This window comes from Rhinichthys klamathensis, unplaced genomic scaffold (assembly GCF_029890125.1).
Source record: "Rhinichthys klamathensis goyatoka isolate OS25496 unplaced genomic scaffold, OSU_Roscu_1.1 h1tg000121l_1, whole genome shotgun sequence".
Taxonomy (NCBI): domain Eukaryota; kingdom Metazoa; phylum Chordata; class Actinopteri; order Cypriniformes; family Leuciscidae; genus Rhinichthys; species Rhinichthys klamathensis.
The window spans coordinates 3,664,905-3,687,839 of NW_026606658.1; the positions used below are offsets into that span (position 1 = coordinate 3,664,905).

The 22,935-nt window shown below is 37.2% G+C and overlaps 1 protein-coding gene across 13 annotated transcripts in view; it reads left to right on the plus strand.

The window, feature by feature from the left end:
• svila (supervillin a) overlaps window positions 1-22,935 on the plus strand; it is a 72,253-nt gene that overhangs the window by 12,037 nt on the left and 37,281 nt on the right. For 9 of the 13 annotated variants that reach the window (XR_008807486.1, XM_056255564.1, XM_056255567.1 and 6 more), the window contains exons 4-15: window positions 3,286-3,346; window positions 3,850-3,998; window positions 5,376-6,060; window positions 6,783-6,866; window positions 14,516-15,286; window positions 15,771-15,938; window positions 16,501-16,535; window positions 17,903-17,967; window positions 18,831-18,967; window positions 19,780-19,875; window positions 20,936-21,221; window positions 22,062-22,130. Coding sequence is in view for 12 of the 13 variants with exons in the window: in XM_056255564.1 (XP_056111539.1) it covers window positions 3,286-3,346; window positions 3,850-3,998; window positions 5,376-6,060; window positions 6,783-6,866; window positions 14,516-15,286; window positions 15,771-15,938; window positions 16,501-16,535; window positions 17,903-17,967; window positions 18,831-18,967; window positions 19,780-19,875; window positions 20,936-21,221; window positions 22,062-22,130 (2,606 nt within the window). In the remaining variant the exon portion in view is untranslated. The remainder of the gene's footprint in view (window positions 1-3,285; window positions 3,347-3,849; window positions 3,999-5,375; window positions 6,061-6,782; window positions 6,867-14,515; window positions 15,287-15,770; window positions 15,939-16,500; window positions 16,536-17,902; window positions 17,968-18,830; window positions 18,968-19,779; window positions 19,876-20,935; window positions 21,222-22,061; window positions 22,131-22,935) is intronic. The other 4 variants (XM_056255571.1, XM_056255573.1, XM_056255574.1 and 1 more) reach the window with 4 other exon arrangements.

Genomic DNA, 22,935 nt, shown 5'->3' on the forward strand with positions numbered 1-22,935 from the left:
CTGTCTACTAAAATGGCAAGTAACAAAGTATGTAATAGTGCCTTGATCAAAGTTCTTACAAGTTGCTTCAAGACTGTATGTTGTTTCACTTAGCATTGTCTTGATGAGTGCTGGACACATGTGTTAGGGGGGATGGGACACTGATGACCTATATTTGGTCTACATGGGGCCACCTGTTGTTGTCTTGCTTATTAGCCCTGAAAATGTGATAGTTGTGTGAAAGAGAGTGGGCGAACAGGATTCTGTGGGGCTCTCGCATGAGCAGCCTGCTTCTGGTAAGCCCCAAAAGACATTTTTGTCTTTTAGTTATTATTAACGAAGTTGTTACGTTTACCCAGTGGAACAGGGATGACGTCAGAAACAGGAAGACTAATTCACCAGTGGTTTCTATGAGATTTTCCTATGGGGTTTTATAATGGGGGTTTTTCAATTCATAAGTAAAATTAAGTCTGTAGTAAACATGACTTGATACTTTGACGTTTTGTTTTACAACTTAATCTGCACACACTCCCTTATCTAGTTACTTATTAGAAACATTAAAAAAAATAAACATAACTGCTTCAAAATTTGTGTTTTCAGAATGGGTGTGTATAATTTACGTTGTAGAACAAAACGTCACAGTATTGTCCGCTTCGGTTTGCCACAGACCTTATTTAAATATAGAAAAACCCATAGAAAAATCTCTAGGGAATCATTGGCGAATTAGTTTTCCAGGTTTTGATGTAATCCTTGCACCACTCTATAGGCTAGAACACATCGTCAGTCTCTGATTAGACTGTTGTTTTTTATTGACTTTAATGATGTCATAACACTTAAAGAAAACAAAATTTACCATATTTGTCTTATTGTGAATGATTCATTGTGCATTTTATTCAAAAGAAAAACTTTGGCTTAGTTTCTCTTTGTAATCTTCAATTAAAATGTAATAACTTTGTTTCACTTAAATTGTTGTCCTTTTTTTGCTGATGTCACTTATTGGATATTTACCTAATAGCAAAATTGTCAAAAAATACATTTTCTAACAAACTTACATTTGGTTTGGCTCCATTCTAGTACATAACACTTTTCACCATCCAATTAATTCCTGATGGATGAAATCAAGTCACTCTGAGAAATATTTTTTGTTATGATAAAACGGATTGTGGTTGGCAATCCACATTGAATCGTGAAATCTGATCAAAGGCTAACAATGTGAATCTCTCTCTCTTTTGTTTATTTATCAATTAATTTATTTGTTTATTTGATGAGGTAACAGTAGGTGTTCCCATTTCAGAAAATGGTTTTTACTGCCATAGATACCATGGCAATACAGTGAGTCTCATGAAAAAAAAAATACAGTAGGCCTAGTAGTTGTTGCAGCGTCTAGCATGCCACTCTGTTGTTTCTAGCAAGCCATTGCGATATGCATATCGCGATATGTATATTTGCGATATTTCGATAATTTCAACATATCACGCAGCCCTAATTAGCAGTGGAGTTGAGGACGTCAGCTCCCATCATTCCAAGCTCCTTCACAGTGTCATCAAGCTATACGCCTGTTTGAACGTGACCTCTAGCGTCTCAAATTACATTTTGTGCCTTTAAGCTAAGCAATTAGTTGTAAGATGCACTTTAGCCTTACTGGACTATGTGAAAGGGAAAGGGAAAAAAAGGAAATCCTTTTCATTGCACCACCCAGATATTTGCTTTGAATACCAAAGAGACCAGGGGCCTGTACCATGATGGTAGTTGAACAAACTCAGGGTTGCAGGATTAGTTTTGAGTTGAAAAGACCAAACCAATCCAACCAGGCTTTGTTGGTACCATGATGCTGATCATCAACTTTCTGTCAACTGAGGCTTTGATCCTGACTTAAGGAGTTTAGGTGTGACATCAGTAGCGAACAGCCAATCACGCTGAGAAAGAGTGAAACTCATTCAAAACTGAATTGAAATTCATTTCTTGCGAGAGAAGCATTTTTATAAAATTCACTTATTAAATAAAAGTATTAAAATATTAAGAATTTAAACAAATTTACACAGTAAGAAGAAAATAGCTGTCAATGAAAGAGGACAACTAAAAGAAAAAGTATCGCTACTGTATATCAGTGCAAGTAAAAGTTGTGAAGTTAGTTTATACAGTTGATGAAGGTATAGAGAGAATTGAACATTTAAGCTCACGTCATTATTTTATAGCTTCATCTATTGATTCTAAAGCGCATTTATATTACCTTTTTATATATTTATTCATTTAAACTCTGCGTAATAATTGATGAACTAAAATTGTACATGTGTGATCGATTGAGGGTATAATAATTACATAAATAATATCTAAATCATAAAAATGTATTATTCTAAACAAGCATTACTAAAAGCCAGACGATTTTGTCCTTTAAAATCCTTTGCTATGTAGTGACCTTTTAATTTGGAGTAGAAACAGGTGGAGTGATTTTATGGCATCAGACATGTCACTTTCCTCACAGCTGATTGGCCCAAGTTCGGTTTGCAACCTCTTACCTGGAACATTACCTGGCCCAGACCAGGTTATCCGTGGAGCGTTATGGTGATGAACACTGCTTAAAGCCAGACCACTTTCATGGTGCCTAAAACCCAGGGTTGGCGCTAACTAAACTGAAATGTACCTGGCTAGCCACCTAAACCGGCTTCATGGTATAGGCCCCAGGCTAAGGAAGCACTGTTAGTGTGTCGTGTACACATTAGCCCATGATGAGTCCCCTCTCAATCACTTCACTGGTCACTATAGTGACAGGACATAGTTGAGTGTCATATTCCCATGCTGCTGAAACAACACTCACTGAGGATGCACCTATGATTGGCTAACTTTTGTGGAAATGCAGCCATTCTCCTAGCTAATGTCAGACGACTTAAGTGTAAGCAGCTTTTGTTTCAGATAACACACTGGACTTCTGTCACCTCAACTATTATTGGAAATGTGTCACTGAAAGGACATAGCAGTGTACTGTACTTACTAGGCTGGAGGGTTAGTGTAATACATCAGATACATCATGAAACCTGACTTGGTATTAAATACAGAAAAGCTCAATTGTGTAAAAATTGGATTACTATCCAGTCTTTAGATTGTGCTCATGTTGGGTGAAACATTGTGCATCTTACAGTATACAGTAAGCTCTGATTGCTTTGCTTACATTTCTGAGTTGAAATATCACAAATACGTGATATAAAGTACAATATGTTTCACTATTTGTAATGGTTTGATTTATCCTATTTATCCTCCCTCTTTTGTCTCATTCTTTTACCCATCCATCACTTTTCTTTTTCTCTTTAGTCTCAGAATTAAGGAAACGTTTTGAGAGTATAAGCACGAGTCAGAGTTGGGACATGAACAGGTGAGAAGTTAAATCAGTCTTACAAAGCATGCACAGCCAAAGTTCAGTTATTGCTGGTGTTTGGTGAGAATAACATAATCACAAAATTGCCTGCATGCTGTTATTGCCAAAATACACTTTAATTTTCCTCCCACTACACAACTTCTCAAGCTTTATGCTCTTCATCAGACTTAAAGTAGCATACATGCCCCAAAATAATTAAATGTATAATAAACATTTTTGAAGGATCATGTGACACTGAAGACTGGAGTAATGGCTGCTGAAAGTTCAGCTTTGCATTCACAGGAACAAATTGCATTTTAAAATATATTCAGATAGAAAGTTATTTTAAATTGCAGTGATTTTTCAAAATATTACTTTTATTTTTACTCTATTTTTAATTCCAAATTAATGATGCCTTGTTAAAAGACAAAAGACTACTTTCAGAAACATTAAAAATATATGTAATTATATGTTTTTCCTAGATTGAGAAATATCCTTAACACTAGCACTCCTGTTTATAGGAAAGAACGAATTGCACGGCGTCTGGAGGGAATCGATGGTGATGTTCTCCAAAATCTCCCAGGCTGTGGCGGTCTAGTAACCAATCGAATGCTAGAGGAGGACACTCCTAGATATACCCGTGCAGCAGACACCTGTGACCCCTGTACAGGTGAGAAATGTGCTTATTTTTTAATAGATTTGTTCACTCCTCTATAACAGTGAGAAATGAAACTCAATGAGAAATGACATACACTAAACATCTTAAGACTCGTACACACCGGGACGAATATCGGCCCGCGTTATTCGGCAGCGTTTTTCAACGCGTTTTTTGTTCACACCCAAGCGATTTTCGCTGACGATGAGCCGAGTGAACATGCAAATTCATTCCCTGACATTAGATGGCGCCCATTTGCTCTGCAATACCACTCCATAACATTCTCTTTTATCAAGGTTTTTGTGGTCGCTGTCGCGTTTGTCATATAGTTCTTTATGTTCCGAGACCAGCAGCTCTACATTCATCTTGCCTTGCATCTTCCTCGTCTTATTTCTTCCTGGCAGTGTAGACGCTACTTGGCGTATATCTTCTTTGCCGTTACGTATATGTGTGCTCGGCAAGACCGTTTTGTGTTTGAGCACCCCCAAGTTGTGTTTTACTGTAACTTCAGAAGCTCCAGACACGTGAGCAAAAGCGCCAATCTCATTGGTCGGATAGTTTTTGACGCGGCGCGTCAAACTAAAAAAACGAACCCGAGGCGTTTTTAAAAAAATGACGCTTTTACGCGTGGCGTTTTTCGTGTTGGTGTGCACACTCACATTGGCGCCCTTTGTTTAGTCACGAGGCATTAAACGTTGGCGAATATCGCGCGTGAAATTCGTCCCGTGTGAACAGGCCTTTAGGGTGTACTCACACATGGCGATCTGAAACGTGCCCGAGCGCATGTGATCGCTCCGTAGGCCCGGAGCACGGAACGGCTACTATTCGTGTGCGCTACTATCATTATTACGACAGCAAACATCTTCCATTATTACTTAGTACACTTTTTAATTAATTTGAGTATTTTGTGTCTGGTTCTCACCTTGTTGACGAACAGGATTTGTAGTTTGCGAGTATAGCTGCAAATTCCTCCATAGTCTTCTGCCGCCGTAATAATATGATATGTGATATGTGATACGCTGATATGTGCAGCACAATAAAGTAAAAATCACTGCGCGGCATAAATGATAAATCCATTAGATAAGTCTATTTGCGAAAAACGCTTTTCTTCAAAAGAAAAAGTTGTAACGTAAATGACGTAAGTGTGTTCCGGCCCGGAACGTTGAGTGCAATGTGAGTGCAGGCCAGCGGGGCAGTGTGGAGGGGGGACAATCGCACTCAGTACAAGATAACTGTGCCTAGTGTGAGTACACCCTTAATAATAATTAAATGGTGCATATCAACACACATGATGATAGGTTTGGGTTGATTAGCTGGTGTTTGGTTACTTAAAGTTAAAGATTTGGGCAAATTGATTTAGTGTAAACTGCCTTCTTTTCTCTCTCATCGCAGTTTCTCTTCAGCACTATAGCAAAAATGACCCAAACTTCCCAAATCCGCACAGTGCAGAGGTTCAGTCCAGAACCTACACAGTCCAACCGGAGTCTGTCTACAGCACTAGCTCCACTCATGTGGCAGAGCTGGACTCTAAAGCTGAAAGGATTGCTCGCTACAAGGCAGAACGGCGCCGTCAACTAGCAGAGCGCTATGGCATCTCTCTGGATCAGGAGACAGAAACCGACTATTCCGCTCGCTACTCCAGAACCTCCAGAGAGCCCGACAGCTCAGACCGACAACACAGGTCAAGTGTAGAAGGAGAAGACAGAGTGGAGCAAAATGCTTACACCACCAGCCATCATGTAGATAGGGCCAGCTCTCACATTCACACCGATCCAAAATACAGCAGAGAACGCACAGACTCCATCTCTGAGCGCGAAAGGATGATGAATCTGGAGAACCAGAGGAGGGCCCTAGAGCGGAATAGATTGCATGAAAGTGGAGGGGTTGCACCTGACCCATCTGCATATATGGATGTGTCTGGGTCTGCCAGGGTTCCAGGGAGGGAACCAGGGGCGATGGGGGTTCCCAGCTCGCCTAATACAGGTCGAAGGGTCATGATGCCATCTCCCAAACAGGAAGCATCTCCTGGTGATCTTTTTATTGAGCAGCAGGCTCAAAACATCCTTCAAAGACACAGGTGAGTCTTAACATGTTAGCTGTTTCTTCTTCTTTTTTTGTCTCTCCATCTTACAGTCACCAAGTAGAATCTTGATATGTCAGTATCTTAATTTTCTTCTATTATTCTTTCCGTTTTTAAAGAATGTTGGCTGGTATTCCCCTGAATCTGTCTTTCACAGGTGTTTTCCCCAAAAGAAAGCCGTCAGTTTGCAGGATTTGGCTTGCATACTGTTAGGAATGTTTCTACTACTCCTTAAAGATGGGTGGGCTCTATTCAGTATGAAACATTAGCATTGACCTTTACTGTCATTTGGCAGCTGTTTCTTTATGGCATGGGTCAATGCTTTGTGTGATGCTTTGGATTTAAAGTGCTTGCCAAATTAAGCAACAAAAGATTCCAGCCAAATTTAAATTCCTGGCATGAAGTCAAGCCAAAAAATTACAAATGAATATGATAAAGAATGATATTCAGGAAAGACCCAGAGCCCATTCATAATGTCAGTATAAAGTTAGATTGGCTAGTTAATATCAACAAATGAGGACTTGGCCTTTTAAAACCCAGTTCCCAGCAAGCCAGACTTCATTTTCATAATTTATTTGAGGGCCTACTTTCTTTTCAGGAACCTGGTTTCTCAAGTTTTTTCCCCCTCTTTTTTTTAAGCCCCCGAACCACCCCCTCCCCCTCCCTACGCATAAACAGTTGAGTAGTTCACTATTTTGGGTGTTTCTCAACTGATTTAGCTCCCGTAGCCAGTCAGCCAACCAATGGTCACTTCAGACTGATTCAGAAGGAGACACCCTCTCTCCAATCAACTGGCCTTCCAGGTACCATACATTTGGGATTTATGGGTGTGTTTGACACCCTTCACTTAACAGTGGTCCCACCTAACTTCATGGCCCTATCTCAAACCCTCCTCTAGTCCTGTCCTATGAAAGTCCTTGTTGGATTTTGAGGTGAGAGTGACAATATGATAGGAGTCATGTGTTTTCTAGTGGTTTATTGGATTATTAACTATTTGGGAAAAAAAGTCTGGTCCACTTTGCACGTTATTCTAGCTAGGGACCACACTTAGCTTGGAAGACTGAGACAAAGTTGTAAATTAAGCAACTAGTAGTTATTAAGTGATCATTGTAGCAACCTGGTTTTACAAAGAGCTAATAAAAACTTGTGCAAACTAACTCCTGGAAATTGTTAGTCATGCAACGTCAGCCAGCTCTTGCCTTTTTTGTAAGTAAAATGCATCAGACAGTTGTGCTGTATGATGATGAAATCAATTCCATTTTAATTATTCTCTCTTGCCGTAGTCTTGGCGTTGTTTTCAAAGCATGGATTTTTGATTCCGGTCTAAAGGCCAGTGACAAGAAAACTATAAAAGGTGTAATTTGTTTTTTATATATAATACCGTTTAAAGAGTTTGGGGTTGAAGAAATTCATTCTGATCAATTTAATGCACATATATTTTACAGTTTTTACTTTATTTTTTTTATCTAATGAATGCAGCTTTGGTGAAAATGTAAGCATTTTAAAACTTTCAAAAACATTTAAAAAAAAAATCTTACCGACCCCAGACTTGGATTAAAGAAAGTGAATATGCAGAGATGTTGTGATATGTATTATTTTTGTTATACATTGCTCAAAATCTGAGGTGGTACCTCAAATAGGGCCTAAATATTTTCAGTCACAGGGGGGTTGGCTTTCAAGAAAAGGTTGGAAACCCCTGGTTTAGTCTGTCAGGTTGCTTGGAACCAGCAAGGTAAAGGGCTTAGGGAGTGGTTTTGAGTTGGGCTCATCATCTCAGTAACAAAATGGCCATCCTCGCACACATTTCTACCACTCATCCCATCCACACTGTTAATGAGTGCTGTGGGTTTGAATTTGATCATTGAACATTCAGACCCTTTTGTTGCAGTGTACCTTTAACTTTTTCTAATATACTTTATTCACAGTCCACTGTCCAATGAGTCCAATGTGTGTGGTTTATCCCTACATGGCAGGTTTGGTTCTCATATTGCTTTTCAGTACCTTGTTGAATCAAGCGTGACTTGAGTTTGTGTTTGTGATACTGTGGTGAGAAAATTGTTGAGCTATGAGTCACCAAACTTGACAAGAATGTAAATGTAGATAATTCGGCCTGCATTAGCTCAATATGTCAAATGGAGAGCATGATAACTTGATCAGTCATGCAAAACACCAGAGCCACATTTTCTGGGAATCATTTCACACACAATTTGTGTTCCCATTTCTCACCAGTTTTCTCTCTATTTTTGCCCCTATTCTCTCATTCTAACTTTCTATTCTTTTATGTTCCTCCCCAGACTTTACTAGTCTAGTGGTTTATTTACTGTGGGCTTTTTCCTCCTCTGCAATTCCTTGTCACTTAATGTCTGCTGACATTGACAAACCCAGGCATAGATAAAAGAGTTGTATAGAGTGAAAATAGAGTAGCATAGGCTCTCCATCTCCACCTCATCCCCTGATTCTGCAGAGTATTTGCACAAGTATAACCTTCTAAAAATAAAAGTACAAAACTACAGTTTCCTTTTGTTATAGTGATCAAGTCTGGGATGTAGATGCTTTTTAAGTTAATCTAATTTATCTTTATTTATTTATTTGTCTGTTAGGTTCCCCGGCCTTTGGATGTTTCTTGCAAATGTTTAAAATGTTAATGTTCGTAGCTTTAAAGGGGTCATGAACTGAGAAATCAAATTTTCCTTGAGCTTTTGACATATAAGAGGTCATCATACTAAAAGAATATCCTGTAAGTTTCAGAACTGGAAACGTCCTTGTTAGTCCAAAGAAGCAAATGACGCATTGGTGAAAGAGAGCCTCTGCAGAAGAAAATCAATGCCTACTTCATCAATGCAACTTTGGCCCTGCCCACTCGCGCGTTAGTGAGATGAGGAGAGAAGAGTGATACAGGATCACTGGAATAAAAATAACATTACCTTCAAAAGGATCCTAATGGTAGAAAAGTGTTTTTTTATTTTCAACAATGTGAATGTCTCAGTTGAGCATTATTTATATGTATTCAGTATATTTCACGGTGGATTCTTTGGTAAATCAGTGGCAATTTCGGCGCAGGCTTTGCAAACAGACTTTTACGATATGGACTCGACAGTAATGCGACCACATGTAAGTAATTGTTCATTTTAATGCCTGATCTGTGACCAGTGATTCCTGATATTTAATGATTCATGTAGCCTACTGTCCTTGTGTCAGTAAATCAAACCAGCAGTGACTAAACGGTCAACTTCACATTGTTTCTCTTAGTATGATGAAAATAATCTTTTATTTAAACTGTGATTAAGTTATATATAGAAAGTGATCAAAGAACACTTCCTTTAAAATCGCTGAAGCTCTCAAACCGCTCAAGTTTATCAGTGACTGAGTTCTGGACTCTCGCCAAAACTCCCGTTATAACAATCCCTTTTATCTATGAGCCATTCCACCGAATGGGTGACATTTGCTTGTTGTAACTCTCCAAATTAAACTTGATTTTTTATCTTTTTTCAACACTGAATCTAATACTACACATATTTAACTATTCAAAATGTGTATTGGTCAATCTCAGCCAACTTTTTTTTTTTTTTTTTACAAGGTTTAAGCAGAAGATGGACACATATTTTCTCAGTCCTGTTACCGAAACTCATGTGCCATTTAAAAAGCATGTTTAAAAGCATGTCAATTAATTCCTTTGTTTTCCCCACAAGAAAGTGTTTATTTTAAAGAAATTGTTGGTTATATGTTTAAATAATTGATATTTGTGGAAAAAAATCACTATTTATTAAGGCAAGGTGTATTTTAATAAAAAACACAAAGCCATTTTTTTCATTTTAAAGAAGACCAAACCCTCAAGTTTACAATTGTTTTAATAATTTAATTTATTAAACTATTGTATAAATGATGGACCAAACAAAACTGATAAAAACACTGGTTTAACTTTATTTTTTTAGAAAAAAGAAAAAAAATAGTAACAGGAATGAACACATTGTAACAGGAATGAACACTTGGTAACAGGAATGAACGTCCATATGTGTGTGTATTAGAGAGAGTCTACATGACTGTGTGTGCATAAGATTTCTGTGTTGAAGTGATGTACTATGTGCTAGAAGTACTTCACAGAGAAGGAGGTGGAAAGAGAAAGAAGGAGAGAGAGAAGAAGAGAGATGGAGGGAGAAAGAGGGAAGTTAAGACAAAAAAGGGGGAAAAGAGAGGGTTGCGGTTTCGCTCCTTCCATTGCAATATGCCATAGGTGTGTGTTTCTGGCACCTGCATAGTATGGGTTTTCTCCATTTTCTACAAAATATAAGAAAGACAAAGACACAACGTTTAAGTTACCTCGTGGTGGACTGGCTTCCTGGAAGTATGGTGTTCACATTATAAAACTAATGCTAATGTCTACAATATAAGTATTGCAACCTTAAAACTCATAATTCAGGTGAATAGTATTATATAAACTAATATTTACAGTATTAAATCAACAAAACAGAGGACTCTACTCACTCCTGTTACTTTAACTCACTCCTGTTATTTATTCATATAAGCAACAGGACTGAAAGTAACAGGATTGAGTTTTTAAGCAAAAAGTTATCAAATACATGCCATATGGTCACATAGCATACATGCTAACAGTATGAGGACACTGAGCAATTTCTAGTGACTTACCAAAAGTTCATATTTTTAAAATAAACAAATAAAATCTAAGAAATAATTTAGGTAACAGGACAGTATGTTGAGATTTACCTTCTCAGTCATAGTTACAATTTCATCAAATATACAGAAATTAAAATGAGAGGACTTACTTATGGTCTTCCCATTGCCTTCAGAAGATCCAGATGATCCAACTTCCTGTTGAAAATGTGTCTTGTGGAATATTCCAAATTTTTCAGAGGGGGGGATGTGTTAGGATAACAGGACTGAGTGAAAACCCGGGGACAGGACTAAAAATTGTATTTTATCTAAAATATTAGATAAAATATTTTTTTCTCATGAAAAAAAAAACATTTTAAAGCATAGATTGGATATAAAGTCACACAACAATGCAAACAAATTAAGATTTCTGAAGGATTTTAATCATCATATTTCATGGTAAATTTTAGAGATAAAGAGTGGGGACATGCAGAAAATGCTATTTTTTTAGTGTTCCATGTAGTTTTTATTAATGTTTTTAATTATACATTTTAAATTTGTAGTTAGCTTAATGTGCAGGACATTTTGCTTAATAATAAAATGTCTTTTAGAGTTAAATTTCATGCAATTTTATACATTTAATGTCCTGAGGACAGAAATGTCACCCTTTCGGTAGAATGGCTCCTATATTCTTTGGTTATAATCAACAAATCTCTTATTAACATTGTGTTTTCACTGTTAGGAATGATAAGTATTCGTTAGAGCCCAGAAATCGTGTTGCAATGACGATATCACTGCATTCATGCGCTCAACATGTCTGTGATCGGCTACATTGTTGCTCATCACTGCAACAATCTAAATATAATGCCATAGATCTAAGTATAATGCTATAATCAACTTTTCACGATTAGTTAAAGGACAACTCCGGTGCAAAATGAACCTCGGGTGTAATAACACATTGGTACAGACTAAATCGTTCCCTGAGATTTGTTTTCATGATAATCGAATGTAAAGAGTTTTATCTCTAAAAACAGTTTAGCTTATAACGCTAGTATATTGGGCATCGAGTAAGCAAAAAGAGATCGCTAGTTAATACCACTAACAAGGCTCAAATTAGCCCCACACTAACACGGCAGCATAATGAGGGTTCTTACATGCAAATCGAAGCATTGAGAACTTTGTAAGTGTATAGACAGTTTAATAAGAAGATACGTTACACAGACAGTACAGCTAGCGCATACAGACAGGACCCATCTTGGAAAACAGTCTCGATCAGTCAAACCACGAACACGGTGATACGTGAGCTGAACTGTGACTTGGAATCTCATATGGTCCGTTGTTTCCGGAAGAAAGCACTGAGCCCATAAGAGAAGCACTGAACGCAACAGAGAAAATAAAAAAAAATATATAATTTATCTTATCTTCAATATCTACACGTACTGTTCGCTCACCTTCGTGGTTCGATTGATCGAGGCTGTTTTCCAAGATGGCTGCTGTCTGTATGCGCTAACTGTACTGTCTGTGTAAAGTATCTTCTTATTAAACTGTCTATACACTTACAAAGTTCTCAATGCTTCGGTTTGCATGTAAGGACACTCATTATGCTGCCGTGTTAGTGTGGGGCTAATTTGAGCCTTGTTAATGGTATTAACTAGCGATCTCTTTTTGCTTACTCGATGCCCAATATACTAGCGTTATAAGCTAAACTGTTTTTAGAGATAAAACTCTTTATATTCGATTATCATGAAAACAAATCTCAGGGAACGATTTAGTCTGTACCAATGTGTTATTACACCCGAGGTTCATTTTGCACCGGAGTTGTCCTTTAACCTTGAAAGCTGTAATAATAAAAACGTGCTAAAAGTTTTCGAGTTCCGCTTGTAATACTAGCTATTTTATATGCAAAGATGTCAGCCAATCACAGCAATGGGCGTTTACACTGAAGTCTCACTGCAGACACGACCCTTAAAACGGAGCGTTCAAATCAGAAGGCTAAAATCAGGGTTGGAAAAATGCCTTTTATTTCTAAATTACAAAAATCATAATAACATAAGTTCACCCCAGGAAACATTATAAAACAATGCAGTTCATGACCCCTTTCAACAGAAATGATCTTCTGTCTTTATATTTGCATTTACCGCACAGCTACATTTCTTTTCAACCACTTTTTTTTTCCTTTTCATGAACCATATCCCAAACATAATTTTTGGCTGCATTTTGTTACAGCCATTTTTCTAATTTAGTCTTGAAAATGCAGTCCACTTAGATGAGGTTAAAAACAGTTCACATGACTCAACAATTACAGTGCAGAGCATGGTTTCACTTAAACAGGGTTCCAGAGGAGCCCAGCAAGAGTGCATGTTACCACATGTAAAACTGTAGTGTAAGTGTATAGATGGCAGCCGTCAAGCTTGGGTCAGGAGAAACAGACTTTAGCAGCTAGTGGAGTGTGGGATACAACTCATACAAAAGGATGTGATGTGTAGATGGTTGGGTTGCTTAAAAAGTCTGTTTTTAACAGTATTGTAGCTCTCAGCTAATGGAATTTGAGCTTTTAATTGGGTGAATGGGTGGAAAAGAAGAGGTAGACACAGAGAGTAACTCTGAAATAAACAGATGTCTTTTAAAAGTATTATAGGAGATTTTCTTTTCTCACTTCACTGGTAGTGCATTAACTGCAAAAGGTTTTGGATGAGAGAGTCTTTTGCCTCCCCCTGCTTAGAGCATTGATTCTGCTGACCTAAACCTAAAGAGCCAGTCATCACAAACTAAGCTACCATAGTTTATCAGCAAACCTCACCCAGCATGTAATAAAACGCTGTGTAGTGTGAAATTAACTGGGTGTTAGGGTGCCCATAGCTAGAAATCTATACGATAATATACAGGGAAGAAACCGCCTTTATGTATCAAAATGTTGAAAATGGTTTGAGGATCATAAATATACTTATACAAAATCCTCGAAGCAGAATCTGTTGAATTTTGTCGTCAGAATGAGAGTTTTCAAACTGCGGTCCGGGATGCCGCAAGGTGATTGGGGTCCACAGAAAATTTGGGAGAAAAAAATATTTACAAATATTTGTTTTAAGCTGAAATTATTTCTCTTTTGGTTTATACATCAAGGACAACGGATTATATTTTTCCCATGTGATATTTTAATTTAATTTGGCCTTGATATAATATGAATATAAATAATAAAAAAACAAATATCAAAGCTAATTTAGCAAACAACATGTTTTCTTTATTTTTCCTCACACAGTGTAAATGGCTCATTATACATGAAAATATAGCTGATTTATATTATAATAATTGGGTCCCTTGCATAGAAGAACATCATATTTAAGGATCTTTCGCATCAAGTAGTAAGAAAAACCCTGAACCAAAGAACTAACCTTTGTTTATAATGTTTTGATTACAACCCCACTTTTAAGATTGTTTCAAGATGGTTATTTGTTTTAACATGATGTATGTTCTATGTTTCATATCACGGTTGTTTTGTTTTGCTACTTGATTTTCTTTTTTTACAGTGAGCGAAACAATTTTTCACATGGTTCTACTTATTTCGACCACTGAGAACATCCACTTTGACACACTTTTAGTGTCTTTTTATTCCAAATACTGTCAAGGTTGCTTTTAACCACATTCTAATAAGCACAAACCATATTGAGATGCTTCAACTGGTTCTGTGGCTTAAGGGTTGTTTTGGTTGGATCAGACTCTTTCTCTTTCACTTACTTCCAGGCCCATGAAACAGTTCTATTTTTTATTTATTTATTTTATTTTATTTAAAATTATTTTATTTATTCATTTTATTCTAAGTAACCAACCCTTTTCTCTTCTTCTGAAGAATCCGAGTTAGGGAGAGACTGGCCCGTGACGAGCCATTTCACAGGGGTCAAACAACAGAGGCATACCAGGCATACCCTCAATATCACCCACACACTCGGACCCTCCATGATGCTCCAGCCAAGCAGCGGCTGACCCACCCTGGGAAAGAGGAACGCCATGACCTGGGGTGCCAGAGCTACTTTTCTATGGGTAGTGAACCTGGTTCCAGGCATAAACTAGAGATTCAGGAAGTACTTGAAGAAGTGGAGGGAAAACAGAATGTGAGGACAGAGGGGCTACTGCGGAGCAGGAAGGCCGTTTTACCCTCTGAGATTCGACATAAAGAACGGAGCACAGAAGACTCGTGCCATGGAGGTGCTGACAACATGGAGGTAAATCCAGGCATCAGTGGGCACAGGAGCGAGGGTGTTGTAGATGACCCCAGAGGGTGGCGTGGAGGTCGGTCAAGGCAGGAAGTTTACACAGAGCATGTGTCCCGTCTTCAGGCTGAAGAGTCTATGCAAGCAAGAGCTCGAGAGGCCCATAAGTGGGCTGACGCTAGCTGCTACGCCCCAGTTCAGACCTCCAGAGGGAGATGTATGCCAAATTCATCCAAACCCCTGGATGTTAGAAATGTCCAAAAGACAGCTTTTCAAGAGAACCCCATCCAGGACCCAGTCAGAGAGGCTGTGCCCAATGGCGATCACCTATCCCATGATGCCAGGGTTTCAGTGGCCAAACTTCGCCACACCTATCTGGAAAGTGTTGCGAGTCCCCGGAAAGCCGAACTGTAGGTGGTGGTACATTATTATGATGTATCGACTTACTAACCTGTCTAACATTGACGATTAACAATCAAAATCTCATAATGTAATTGCTCTGAGAATTAAATGAAGGAAAATACCGTAATATTACAGAGGAATCGCTCATTCAGAGTTAACCAGCAGATTTGAATGCTCTATTCCTTTAGCTATCATGCTGCTCAGCTTGACTAGTGTGCACTGTCAATAATAATTAACCATCTCTTCCTGTCTTTTGTCTCACCTTTGCTTGGCATCCTTGCCTTTCTAGAGACAATGTTGGATGTTTATGCTAAATGTGCTGACAGAATAATTCTTAACCACTTTTGATGTTTGTTTTCAGTTGTTCATTTAACCCACTATGAGGATGCTCAGATGAATAGTTCATCAAGCTCTGGTGTTTTGCTCTGTCATGCCTATGCACCTGCCATTCTTCAATGCTGCCTCATTCAGTCCTGCTTTGTGACATAATAGGGCAGAAGAGCTGCCTGTGGTTACAGAGGCACCCTGGAGAAGTGAGAGGGTCAAAGATCGGTTATCTCGTCGCCCTTTGCGGTATATTTGTCCCACTGAGAATAGAAAGACATCTGAGAGGTTTAGAACTCAGCCAATCACATCAACTGAGCGTGAACAGTTGGACCGGTAGGCCTCATGAGTAGATTTATGCACGTTATTGTGGATTTAGCCTGGAGTGCACATTAAAATTACACTTGATGTAGTCTAATAAATTGTTTTTGGTAATAACCCAGAAAACGTTGGCTTGTGTCATGTCTAGTACTTTTATTTTTCTAATGGCACTGTATTTACAAATTCACTGATTAAAGTTAGCTTTTGGCTTACTATCTCTAATGCTATATAATACACACGCTGTATAATGTTTTTATGTGTAGTGGATTCTAATCCAAATGTTTGGTCAGTGGTTTTTATGAAAGGTTCTTTGTATTTTTTTTTCCTCTCTTGTTTCTGTGGCATGTGGCGAAATCTATAATTCTGTCTAACGCTGTGGATTAAGCGGTTCTGATGTGTTTTCTGCACCTTCCCACTAGCTGCTGTGTTTTCCTGATTCCTCTTTTCCTAAATATGCTGCTGCATTTGTTGCAATTTTTTTCCTAATCAGCTGGTTGATACAATTAAACAGATCGGTAAGGATTGGAAAATTATTATAAGAGTTTAATTGTAAGACTTTACTTTTTGTTCTCTTTAGGTCTTGTCCAAGCCCTGAATCACTAAGCCCTGAGGGTAAGTCTTTTTGCTTGCATACACTACAAAATCGTTTTTTCAGCATGTTTTCCTATTATGACTTTTTAAAATGGAAAGTCACTCTAGCAAGCTTTAGATGCTGTCTTAGATTTATTATGTGATGGTGCAGGATGATGCAATAACATTACATAACTTTTGCATTTGTTTCATATCTGTGCACCACTGTTGTATAAATAGACATTGTTAATATTACATACAATAAGTTCCTGTTAATCTGAGTCTAAACTGACTGGGAAACATTTTCACTTGGAAAAGCTTATGGAGACATGGCACTGTGACTTTAAAGATAACTCTGCCAAACTGCTTCTGTTTAGTGAATCCATGAATACTCCAGAGAGCAACAGACCTACTTTCTGGGGCCTCTGGATCTGTTAAAACTACTGCTTTGCTTTTCTAACCATACTGTATGTGTAAGCAATGTCAACTTGCATCGCAATGTAGTGTTCACCGAAACAAACATCTATACCGTTCAAAAGTTTGGGCTCCATAAGATTTTATTTGAATGTTTATTGCAAGTCTTTTCTGCTCACCAAGGCTGCATTTATTTGATAAAAAAATTCAGTAAAAACCCCAATATTGTGAAATTGTATAACAATTTAAAATAACTGTTTTCTATTTTAATATAATATAAATGTGATTTATTCCTGTAATGGCAAAGCTGAATTTTCAGCATCATTACTCCAGTCTTCAGTGTCACATGATCCTTCAGAAATGCAAAATATGCTGATTTGGTGCTCAAACATTGTAGAAAACATTTTTAGGATTTTTTGAAAGGACAGCATTTATTTGAAATTGCAATCTTTTGTAACATTCTAAATATTTTTACTCACTTCTATCAATCTATTTAATGCTTCCTTGTTGAATAAAAGTATTAATTTCTTGAAAAATAAAATAAAAATAATATTGACCCCAGACCTTTGAACAGTTGTTACTCAATGTGCTGCCTCAATGAATATGTAAAAAAAAAACATTCAAGGATCATATTACTGTTTTCCTTGATATTTTTATATAAACAGTTAAGTGTAGTAGTGTATATTAACTGATTCAGCATTGTAAGTGGACCTCTGGCTAAAAGTAAAAGGATGAATTTATAAGACCCCTTTTAGTGTTGCAGTAGTCACGCTAGGCTTTGTTAGAAAATATATCAATGTAATACATTGCATGTATTGCATTTATTTTGCACTGTTGTGCCTTTAAGGTTAACCTCAGAGCAGAGGAGAAGCAGAAACTTGCTTGCGTAACATTTCTACCATGTGTTTAGTATTGTGTTGTCCTCTGAAAGTCATGGGGTTTCATGAAATGGTTCTCATGAAAAAGCTTGACTCATCTCTACTTTGTTTTTCCAGTGGATGAAGAGAAGCTAGATGACAGAGCAAAGCTGAGTGTCGCTGCCAAACGCTCTCTCTTCAGGGTATGTGGTGCTTAAGTATGTCTGTACTTCTGTTCCAAACCCTGAAGAGTGCTTCTGCTCTTTCTGCTGGGGATTTATTTGAAACTCTCTTCGTTGGTATCAACACCATCAATGGTCACTCATGCATACCACTCATATATCGCCCCTTACGTAAAGCACACATTAAAAATAGCCTTTGGATTCAGAACATGTTATGGTGCCTAACAATGGAGGTTATGCGCAACAAACTTCTGTATTGTGTAAAACATGTCACATCACTTCCGGTCCAGGCCTTTTGTATGTGCTTTGTTAAATATAGAACTGTTTTACTCAAGATACCCTAAAAAGTGAGCAAAGAGGAGCATAACACATGTCCATCGCATATGCAGATTGATATCTAAACGTTTTTTTTTTTTTTTTTCACAAACATTTAATTTGAATAAAATGCCACCAATAAAAATAACTAGGTCTCAGTACTAGTACTCAGTTCGTATTTCTGTTAATGGTCTTATTCATTTTGCATTCCAAGTGTGTGAAAGAGGACACACCTCAGTCAATTTACCCCACTATTATCAACATTCCTTCAATATGACATTTAAAACTCCAGAAGAAAATGTGACCAAAAACACAATTTAGTGAGTCCAGTAAAAACTTGAGTAGAAGGAATTTTTGATTTGATATCCTGTATGTGTGTATATATATATATATATATATATATATATATATATATACATACATACATACATACATACATACATACATATACATATACATATACATATACGTATATGTATATGTATGTATATATATATATAATTTATATTTATTTATTAAAGTTTGTTATTGTGTAAAACTATTTCTTATGAAGTCTTACTATTTCTTAGGAGCTGGAGAAGACTTCAGATGGTTCAGTTCTGAAGGCATGGAGCCGTAATCCTGCCGTTGAGCGGAGGTTGAGGAGAGGTCAGGATCGCTCCCGCACTCAGCCGGTCACCTCAGAGGAAGTGGTCATTGCTGCTACGTAAGTTCATACTGTATGTGACCCGTTAGATCTTTCAAGTGAGGCAGTTTTTTAAGTTAGAGGGGGAAAACTCAAATGTTTACATTTGTTAGGTTCCACATTTACAGTCAACATGAAAATTTGGCAAGATAAATTACCATTCAAAAGTTTGGTGTCTGTAAGATTTTTAATGTTTTGAAAGAAGTCTCTTATGTTCACCAAGGCTGCATTTATTTAATCAAAAATACAGTAAAAACAGTAATATTGTTAAATACTATTACAATTTAAAATATCTGTTTCTATTTTAAATATATTTTAAAAATCTGTTATGTCAAAGCTGAATTTTCAGCAGTTACTCCAGTCTTCAGTGTCACATGATCCTTTAGAAATGATTAATTTAGTGCTCAAGAAACGTATATATTAATATTTTTGTTGAAACCATGATGAACCACATAAACAACTGTTTTTTGGGATTTGTCAATGATTAGAAAATTCGAAAGAACAGCATTTATTTGAAATAGAAACGTTTTGTAACAATATAAGTTTTTACTGACACTTTTGATCAATTTAATGTGTCCTCGCTGAATAAAAGTGTACATATCTTTCAAAAGATAAGAAATCTGACCCCAAAATGAAAAGCATCATACAACATGAATCTATAAACAAATTAATATGGATGTACATTCTTCTCAATGCTATTTTTTCCTTCATACGTCTATCCCTTCCTTTTACTTCATGTGGTGTGTATGTATTTCTGATCTGTTTTCTTCAGTTTCCTTCAGTTTTTTTCCTTTTTCTCTGTTTCTTTTCCTCCTTCTCTGTGTGGTTTAAAGTGTCCCTGGCCACTTGTCACAGTCCGCGACTGTACAAACCTCTGTAGCGCGTGTTCCTAGTCACACTATACTCAACAGCTCTGTGACCAAATTCAGGTACTCAGAACACGCATATAAACACTCACATGAGCGTGTGTGTTATACAGGCATAGTCACACTTACAAGTACTAATGATTGTCACTGAAAGCATGCTGAGAGAATCTCTGTAGATCCATGCACCATGAGAAAAGTGTAGTCTTTGCTGAATAAAAGTATTAATTTATATAAAAAAAATCTTACTGTCCCCCAAATTTTGAAGGGTAGTATATATATTTAAGTTTTAAAAATGTGCTTGTCAAAGGATTGTGGTTTATGTAGGAAGACAGACGTAATTAAGAAGCAGCACCCTCTTCTGGTACTGTCAGGCCAACACAGAACATTTGTCTAACATTAAGTCATGCTTAAATTTACCATTAGAATTAAGAGTGAGAATTTAGTTAGCACACCCACTATTTAATGACTACAAATAAACTGATTCTGATCTTCACTGACTTGTGTTGAACTACAGTATTGGTTAAGCATCTAGATAGTACTTTATATTATATTAGCCACGGATTTGTATACATAAGGGAATTGTTAGTAAGGCTTTGTAAAGTCATGAAATAATAAAAATCCATCTCAACTAGGTCTGAATGGCTTGAAAAAGTATGAGACATTGCTGGGAGGGATTCAAGTCATGCCACTTGTTTATTTTTGCTTCATCAGACACATGTTGAGCATATAAAACAGCATGACATGTTTGTCTGCACATGCTACTATAATGTTAATGCAAAGAGAATTAATTATGCATGAAAATGTTTAACAGTCCATTTATCCACACAAATGAATACATGTCTATGGAATGAACAACACATCCAAAATGTTGCCAATTTTTCTTTGTGGTTACATTTATACTGCTTTATTCAAATTGTTACATGAATCACAATTGCTTGTATAGTCTATCCATGCATGTGTTTTTAATCTATAATATGTAACTTGATAACATGGTGTTGTTTCTTTATTATTATCTTTATTGCACATTGTAAATAGTCATGCCGCCTAGCCCAGGTGATGTAATGAATTTCATATGAAACGCATTGAGTGTTCCTGAGCAGTCTGTTGTGGATGTGTCATACAGCTTGCAGGCATCGTCTCAGCAAACCTCCATGGTGAGGGAACAGGCCAGAGAGGTTCGGCTGGCTGAAGAGGCGGCAGAGACAGATCAAGTTCGCCATGCATCCCCAGGGGAGGATGGCCAAGAGGAACCAGACCTTTCCACGCTCACTCTGGCAGAGAAGATGGCACTCTTCAATCGCCTAGCACAGCCTTCCAACCACGGCCCTCGGGCCAGAGGAGACACTCGTGCGCGCAGAAACAACACTCGGTACCAGACTCAGCCAATCACACTTGGAGAGGTTGAACAGGTACGTACCATGTCTCTCCCTTCATTGAATAATTAAACCATGCTTATTCATGTTTCAAATGAGAATTGCATCAGTTTAGTACTTTACTCCATGTCATTTAAATCATGAATCATGACTGGTCATGAAATTAAGCACATATGAGTGTGGTGTTTGGGTGTGGACATGCTTTTTGGCCATATAGTGGATGTCTATTGAATACTGGAGGTAAAGAGAAAAGACAAAAAATAAATAAACAAACAAGCAAACAAACAATGAAGCTACAAAGCCAGTCAGACAGAAACCGACATAGCTCAACAAATGCATATCCTGTAAGAGAAAGGATGTTTAGTAGAAGTCATAGGCTGCATTCAAAATCAGATGCAGCACTACAGTTTTTTTAAATACTTCATTACGATTATATTCAATATAGTATGAATGTGTAGTATGAATGTAATCCAGACGCACTACATGCGTCCACATTCACAAATCCTCTCCTGTGGCCTAATGGGATAGTAAAGTGTCCACTGGACGCCCTTCAGAATCTTTGGCAAAGTAGTAGGTCATCCGAATACTTTTCCCCTAAAAAAGAGTCCAATCTTATTAGACACACTTTATTTTAAATTTGACTATAAAAGGAAAAAAAATCGGAGGGATAAAATGACAGCCTAACCCTACCGCTTAACCATTGACAAATGTCTTTCCACAAACTTTTGATAGCTGATGGTTTAAAAAAAAAAAAATTTTGTCGATTGAACAATTAGCAGCCAGGTACACAATGTACACAGGTTCTCTCTCTCTCACACACACAGACACGCACATGATTGAGCTTTGAGCATTTAAAGGGGTTTATTTCTGATGCAGGATGGTTCTGGTTCTGAGATGTTTGACGAGGAATCGGAGTTCTCAGAGGATCTGAGTGATCTGGAACATGTGAGGATGCCTGAGTCCTCTAGAATCATATGATGCTTTATAGAACCCAAGGTTTTACACTGCCTGCAGTAAAACCATTGTCCTGTGTTTTAGAAGCAGTTGTTCTAATGCTTCAGCATATATGTCCCTATGTGCCAGTAGGCTGAATTCAGGAATTTCTTATAAGCATCTTGCTTAAATGTAAATCCTACAATCCCAAAGAAGTCTTTTAAAGGCCTGTTCACACCAAGAACAATAACTATTACAATAACTACACTAAAACATAACACTGTGTTTGAGATCTGTCTTTAAAGCAGAATGGATTCTGATTGGCTTTCAATAGTCTTTATCATTCATCAGCTGGATTTTTTTTTTTTTTTTTTTTAAAGTGAATCCAAAATAATTTCTCTGTGTTATCATTATAGTCGTGGTGTGGACTTTTCTTTTAAATCTAGAATGATTTTTAAAATTGTATCTTATCGTTATTGTTACAGTTATCATCCTTGGTGTGCTGCTATATGAATGTATTTCCAGATTGCCGGTAGCTCGAGTACAGGCTTCAGTCTTTGTTCTTTTGAAATAACAGTCATAATGTTTTGTCTTTGATAATCACATATTGATAATTTGGAAGATGCTGTTTTATTTATATATCAGGGGAAAAAACGTACAAAGGCTGTCACTGGGGCGGTACCCTTTCAAAAGGTACTAATATGTACTATTTAGGGGTAAATAACTGCCCAAGTGACAGTGTATGTGTGAATGTGTGTATATATATATGGTGTACATATATATACTTTGTAACTTATTAATTGGAACAGTAATCAAG